This window comes from Phocoena phocoena, chromosome 10 (assembly GCF_963924675.1).
Source record: "Phocoena phocoena chromosome 10, mPhoPho1.1, whole genome shotgun sequence".
NCBI lineage: Eukaryota > Metazoa > Chordata > Mammalia > Artiodactyla > Phocoenidae > Phocoena > Phocoena phocoena.
In genome coordinates, this window is record NC_089228.1 from 64,772,334 (window position 1) to 64,779,445 (window position 7,112).

The window sequence follows — 7,112 nt, forward strand, 5'->3', positions numbered from 1 at the left end:
CTTTTCCTAACTTGCCTAGTCACTGTAAAGGCTAAGGACGGTCTTCTCTGACCCATTCTCGTTTATCTGCGTCTCACTTTCTTCCTGGAGCTGGGGACCCAAGGGGCTTCTCCTCTATTCTAGTCCCAGAAGCCCAGATGCATTTCAGGAAGCATTTTCATTAAGGCTGTGTTTGCCAGGCTCAGCAGGACCAGCTCAGATCCACTCCCCTGAAGACCCAGCCTTCGCCTCTGCTCTAGGCACCGGCTGGGCCTGGCAACAGGGGTGGAGATTCAGGGTGGGTGGTAGGGTACTGACCCCCATGCCCTGCACTTGCCCACAGCTGACCAACAAGATCGTGTTCGTGGTGAGCTTCGTGGGCAACCGTGGCACCTTCATCCGGGGCTATAAGGCCATGGTCATGGACATGGAGTTCCTGTACCACGTGGGCTACATCCTGACGAGTGTCCTGGGCCTCTTTGCGCATGAGCTCTTCTACAGCATCCTGGTGAGGCGTGGGTGGGGCTGGGCAGGGGCAGGGGCAGGGGCAGGCAGTCAGGGCTTCCTGCCAGTCGCTAACAGTTCCCCATCCCCAGGCCTCTTGCTGCTGGGCTGGGAGGAGTGGATTTCCAGTGTCCTCCTCCGCTGGACCCCAGCCTGGCCTTCAAGACCCAGATATCTACTCATGGCCCCATCTCCCCTGTACAGTGGGGGTCCAAGCCTGGACTCTTGAGCCAGACCATCTGGGTTTACATCGCAGTGTGGCCCCTCCTAGCTGTGTAACTTTGGGCGGATTTCTTAACTGCCCGTGCCTCAGTTTCCTCATCTGTAAAATGGGGATAATTAACGGCACCTGCCCTTTAGAATAATTGTGAGGATGAAGTGAGCTAACACACAACAGTTGTGTAGAGTTTGTCCTGGCACGTAGCAAGCACACCGTGAGTGTTGGCCATCCTTCTCCTGTTGCATGTGGTATGCACTGGCCATTCCACCCTCTAGCCTTCTCCTGGACTGCTCCGTTTCCTGGGCCTTGGAACTCCAGGTTCCTGGGAGACAACGGCCCCAACAGGCCCGCCAGCCTGGTTCCGCCTGCCCAAGAGCAGACGCCGCTGAGGGAGGCGGGGGGAACCACTGGTAGGCAGGTAGCCCGTGGGTCCAGCGGCGGCCCCATCTCTGCCCTGCAGCTCTTTGACCTCATCTACCGCGAAGAGACGCTGTTCAATGTCATCAAGAGTGTGACCCGCAATGGCCGCTCCATCCTGCTGACCGCCCTGCTGGCCCTCATCCTGGTCTACCTCTTCTCCATTGTTGGCTTCCTCTTCCTCAAGGATGACTTCATTCTCGAGGTCGACCGGCTGCCCAGCAACCACTCCAGAGGTCTGGGGGCGCCTCTCCTGGGCGGGCGTGTGGGGATGAGGGGCCTGCACAAGTGGCTGGAGTTGGGACCAGGGCCTGGAAGCGCTTATCCCACCAGGCCCCCTGCCTCAGTTTCTCCTCTTGGGTTCTGGGTGGGGGTCTAGCTCACTGCCTCCCTCTTCCCTGGACAGACTGAGGGAGTGGGAGCGCCTTGGGTTGCTCTTGTTTGAAGACCCTGTGGTTCATGTTAAACTCGGTACTTGTGGGAGCTGCCGGTGCGCCAGGGCTAGGGGTGCAGACCCCCCTCCAGGCCCTTGGGGCACAGCCCGGCGGGGGCAGGTACATGGAGACCCTTCACTGTAGCCAGGCCGTGGGGAACTGGTAGGATCAGGGCAGGCTTCCTGGAGGATGTGATGTTGGGCCCAGAACTGGGGAGATGATGAGGACAGTCCTTCACCTCCTGATCTTGATCCTGTCCCCTCCAGCCAGCCCCCTGGGGATGCCACATGGAGCTGCCACATTTGTGGACACTTGCAGTGGGGACAGCATGGACTGTGTCTCAGGGGTCGTGGTGCCCGAGGTCCTGGCAGGTGAGGGCAGTGCGTCCTGGGAGTCAGGTGCGGTGGGGGCAGAGGCAGGTGGCCTGGCCCGGGGCTGAGCACACGCCCTGCTTGCAGAGGATGAGGAGCTGGACAGCACGGAGCGGGCCTGTGACACCCTGCTCATGTGCATCGTCACCGTCATGAACCACGGGCTGCGCAATGGTGGCGGTGTGGGCGACATTCTCCGCAAGCCCTCCAAAGACGTGAGCGCCCCCTGCCCCCTCCCCGGTCCACGGGGGCCCAGCCCCGCCCTCGGGTCATGGCCAGCAGAGCAGCTTGGCCTCCCTCCACCTTCAGGGTTGCGAGTCCCTGCACCTTTGCGTCCCCTTCTCCCCGCTGTCCCGCCCAGTCCCGTGCAGTTACGGTGTAGCTGAGCTATCCAGGCCCCTGTCTACCCAGGCATCCCCACCAGCTCACTGTAGACGCTCTGAGGAAAGACCTTGGCACGCGGCTTTCCCCGGCTAGGGAAGCCGTGAGTCAGGCAGCGGGCGGGTCCCCGGCCACAGCGGCTTCATCTGAGAGGCAGAGCCCTGGCCCGCAGCCAGGGTAGGCAGGGTGGGGAAGCCGGGCTGGCTCCATAAGGAGGCCTCAGGGTTTGGCTCGGGCAGCCCCATGTTCTCAGAATGTCAGTCTGTCCCTAGTGGCACAAGGGTGAGAAGCTTCTCCTTGGCCGGAGGGTTTCTAGAACGAGTGAGACCAGGTGTCATGCGGGCAGGCGGAGGAGTTCAGAGCTGCTCTTCCGCTAAGCAGCAGTCGGGGGCGGGCCATGCCCGCAGGCCTGGCTCCCCACGCCAGACTCCTCGAGGGCCCCGTCCCGGCCGCTGAGTCCTCATCCACACTCAGGGCCCCTGATCGTGATTCTCGTTCTGTGTGGTGAGGCTGGGTCCTGTCTGCCGTCTTCAGGGCCCTGGGAGCCAGATGCCCTTATTCCCTTCCGATGGGGGCTGCTGACCCCAGCCTCCCTGCCTTCCCCCCGTAGGAGTCTCTCTTCCCGGCCCGCGTGGTCTATGACCTTCTGTTCTTCTTCATTGTCATCATCATCGTGCTGAACCTCATCTTCGGGGTGATCATCGACACCTTTGCCGACTTGCGCAGTGAGAAACAGAAGAAGGAAGAAATTCTCAAGACCACGTGCTTCATCTGCGGTGAGGCTGGGCTCTTGCCTGAGGAGGCCGTGGCCGTCGGCGGCGTCGGCCTCAGTCTGGCCCTTCCCAGATTCCTGTGACCGCCGGGGAGCCCTGCCCTGGGGCCAACGGCTTGGTGGCTGTTCGCTCATCCCAGAACTGGGGAGAACAGGACCCTACCCGAACTTGGAGTCACAGAAGGGAGTGGGAAAGGGCCTCAGAAATCCTCCCTTTGAACTCTCTGGGTCTCAGATGAGGAAACGAGCCTGGTCAGTGGCCTCAAACCTCTGGTCTCAGTGCAGGGCCTTTCTCCCCACCCCCTAGGTATGAAGTGCAGGTCCCCTCACAGCCACCGCAGGCAAAGAAGCAGGTGGGCCCCTGTAGGACAGGACCCTCATCCAAGCTTTTCCGGCTCCCCGGCCCCCGGGATCCTGGCGTCTGCTCCCATGGTCCCCTCTGTGCTGCGGCAGGGCGGGGGCTCCATGGCTGTGTGGCTGCTGCTTTAAATAGAAGTGACCTAAAGAGCCCAGAGTGGGCTGTCGCCTGCATTTGTCAGAACTTTCAGCCCAAGAACAATGTCCCCACTGCATCGGGAGGCCGTGCCTGCCCACCGGGTCTCTTGGAGGCGGGGGAGGGGGTGTACCCTCACCCCCACCTCCTGCCTCCGCAGGTCTGGAGAGGGACAAGTTTGACAACAAGACGGTGTCATTTGAGGAGCACATCAAGTTCGAGCACAACATGTGGAACTACCTGTACTTCATTGTGCTGGTCCGTGTGAAGAATAAGACGGACTACACAGGGCCCGAGAGCTACGTGGCCCAGATGATCAAGGTGTGGGCCCGGGGAGGGGGGGGTGGTCAGGACAGCTGTGGACACTTGTTAACAGGCAGCAGGGGACAAGGAACAGCTGGAGCCGACCTCGGCTACTCAGGAGCCCCGCCAGCTGCTGTGCTGCAGGGGGGCCTCCGGAAAAAAGCCCCCAGAGGACGCGCGTGGCGTCTGGGGCCCGTGGGTGCCTGATGCGAGGCGGCCCTGCTTGTGGCGGCTGCTCGGTAGCCCTTTCTGAGGGGCCTTTTCTAGCTGGGCGAGAGGGAGGGCAGCTTTCTGAAGCCTGGGTGGTCGCAGGCCAAGAGGGCATCTGGATGAACTTTAAACTGTCAAACTTAGGAGAAATCAACCATCACTCCAATGCAGGAGCGAAGGGAGTGAAGCAGTGAGTAATAAAGGTCTGGGCGCCTTTAGGGTGAAGGATGCCCATCAGTGCCATCAGATGTAGTGCATCTTTAGATTATTGCACATTAGAGAAAATGCAGCCTAAAAGGAAAGAAAGGTGTGGGGGGAGGTTCTATGCGTCTTCGGAGTCTGTATTTGGATTGGTCTTTGAGCGCAGGTATTATCTGTTGATCTGAGAACTCAGAGCTTGCTACAAGGAACTAGAAAGCTGCTCGGTGTCCCCTCCCGCTCTGCCTCTGTCCCGGGAAACGTGGTTTTGCCTCACGTGTCAGATGCCAGCCACCCTCAGTAGAGCTCTGCTCCCTCAACGCACCATCTGTCTGACTGGCATCTTCCTGGGGTGTGGGGCGTGCTGTCGGGGCGGGAGGAAGGAAGGAAGGGAGGGAGGGAGGAGAGGCAGGGTCTGGGTGCAGAGGCCTGCCTTCCACCGCTCGCAGGGTGTTAGGAGAGTAAACAGGTGGTGTTGGTACCAGGGGGAGACTCGGGCTGTCTAACGGAGGTTGGCCTGTCTCTGCTGTGGCCTCCCCGCCCCCTCAGGGTCACTGCCAGCTCACTCTGGCCCCGGGGAGGACACAGGTCAATTCAGATTTTCCCGTGACACATCCCTGGGGAGTAATTTGGCCAAGGGTGTGGTAGCAGGCTCCCGCACACACAACTGCTTTTCTAAACAAGGCCTTCCTAGGCTGGACCCAAGCTCGCTCACCCCACTGGTGATGTTTTTCAGAACAAGAACCTGGACTGGTTCCCCCGGATGCGGGCCATGTCACTGGTGAGCAACGAGGGGGAGGGGGAGCAGAACGAGATCCGGATTCTTCAGGACAAGCTCAACTCCACCATGAAGCTGGTGTCCCACCTCACTGCCCAGCTCAACGAGCTCAAGGAGCAGGTGTGCCCCTAGCCCTGTCCTGGCAGCACACCGGTAGCCTCAGGGCCTGCCTCGTGGCGTGGGGGAGGGTGTTGGCGCCTTCACGCTCCCCCTGCCCCCTTTGCTGCTGGCTCCTGTTCTTGGGTCTGGGGTGGAAAACAGGTTCCAAACACACTTCTCCCCTCTGTGGAAAGCTAGACGGGGTCGTGGCCCCTAGCCTTGCGCCCCAGAAAGACAGGGCTGAGTGGAACCTCGTGCCGGTGTTGGGGCCTCCCTTGCTTTAGCGAGTCCCCCTCAGGTGTTGACTGGTGACGGCAGGGTAAGGCCTCTTTCCGCTTCTCAAGAAAGATCCCCTCTTGCCCAGAGCACCCTCCGCTCCATCTGGCAGTGACTAAATGAAATCGGCAGCCCCTCTTTTAGGTGGGGTGCTTTCCCAGCTGCACCAAATCAGTGGTTTGCGACGCGCTGAGGACAAGGGTTTGGGGCTGACATCCCTGCTACACCCTGGGGGCACCTCGGCCTGCCGCCAGGGCTGAACCGCAGCTGGGAGGGAGGGTGGGTTCTGGGCAGCCTGATCCAACCTGACGGCATCTGTTTAAATCTAGATGACGGAGCAGCGGAAACGCAGGCAACGCCTGGGCTTCGTGGATGTCCAGAACTGCATGAGCCGCTGAGTGGAGCCACGGAAGGCCCGTCAGGCCACATGTGACACTGGAGAGCTGAGAGTGGGAACACCGCCCCTCAAGGCCAGGTGCCCACCCAACCCCCAGCTCCACCTCTGCCAGACCCCGCCCCGGGCCAACGTAGACTCTGAACAGCTTAGAGGGGAAACTAGAGCTGACAGTGCTGCCCAGACCAAGCTCTTAAAAAAAAAACAACTCAGAAACTCAGTGGGACTCGGCTTACCTTAATGCCTGAGTCCTCTTAAAGGACTATTGCTTTGTCCCTTATGACTGATGTGCCTTTGTATTCCTCCTGGTGGGTGATTAGGAGTGGCGCCTCCATTTTATTCCAAGCACTACATTTTGGTTACTGCCGCCTCTGCGGGGGCGCGGTGATGCTGTCGCTAGTGATTTTAGGGCTTTGTTATTTAACTTATTCACGGTGCCAGGCTCAGCCCTGGCCAGGGCCGTGCAGCCCCCCTGTGCCTCGGAACTGCCGTATACAGCGCGTAGACCTCAGTGTCCAAGTCCACGCCACCCGCTCTGCACAGCCCTGGCTGGACTGGTGACCACAGGCTTGGTCCTAAGACCTGCCTCCTCCTGGGCCTCCTGGGCAAGAGTCACACGCCCAGGTGGCAGGGCTGGGGCGTGTTAACAGGGGCTGGTTTTGACTGCTTGTGTTTTCTCCTTTTGGTGTAATGTTTTACAAATCCTTTGGCCCGAGAACTAATATGTTAATTACCTTAAATAAATTAATAAATCTAGTCCGTTAGAAAGGGAGGCTGGCTCCCGTGCTCCCCAGGGGCTGGGGTGGGTGGTAACGTGGCGCTGGCGGAGGATACGGAGAATATGAGCCCTGCCTCCTGGCCTAACCTTGGGCTCTTGGGAGATGCTGAATGCCATCCTGTCTTGCAGCGATTCTGGGACAGAACTGTACTACGGGATAACTGGTTTCTATCATAATCCTATGAATTTTATTTTATGCATTTCAAAACACAGTGAGGAGTCCAGGTAAAATGAGGTTAAGAACCCACTTCCACTTCTTCCCAACAAGGGGTGCTGTCGGCCCTGCCCTACCCCTTCTCTCAGCTCTGTTCTTGACAAGAAACCTGAAGTAGGGAATGTAAACATCTACTGGTAAGAGCTAAGGTCCCGTGGAGTAATAAGGTGACCCTGTGCGTGTCCCCGGCCAGGGGAGGGGGCCTGCCATGTGGTCTCCCACAGAACCCGCCCCGAGTGCTGAAGCCGACTCAAGCCGAGGCCCTGCCTGGCCTGTTGGTAGCTCTACTCT

General features: G+C 59.6%; 1 protein-coding gene across 1 annotated transcript in view; it reads left to right on the forward strand.

Moving 5' to 3' along the window:
* Positions 1-5,899, forward strand: part of ITPR3 (inositol 1,4,5-trisphosphate receptor type 3) — a 66,073-nt gene extending 60,174 nt beyond the window's left edge. Inside the window, exons 51-58 of the mRNA XM_065886467.1 lie at positions 323-487; positions 1,164-1,356; positions 1,821-1,925; positions 2,013-2,140; positions 2,917-3,082; positions 3,732-3,892; positions 5,019-5,180; positions 5,765-5,899. Coding sequence (XP_065742539.1) covers positions 323-487; positions 1,164-1,356; positions 1,821-1,925; positions 2,013-2,140; positions 2,917-3,082; positions 3,732-3,892; positions 5,019-5,180; positions 5,765-5,833 — 1,149 coding nt within the window. The 3' untranslated portion in view covers positions 5,834-5,899. The remainder of the gene's footprint in view (positions 1-322; positions 488-1,163; positions 1,357-1,820; positions 1,926-2,012; positions 2,141-2,916; positions 3,083-3,731; positions 3,893-5,018; positions 5,181-5,764) is intronic.
* Positions 5,900-7,112: the final 1,213 nt, after the last annotated feature.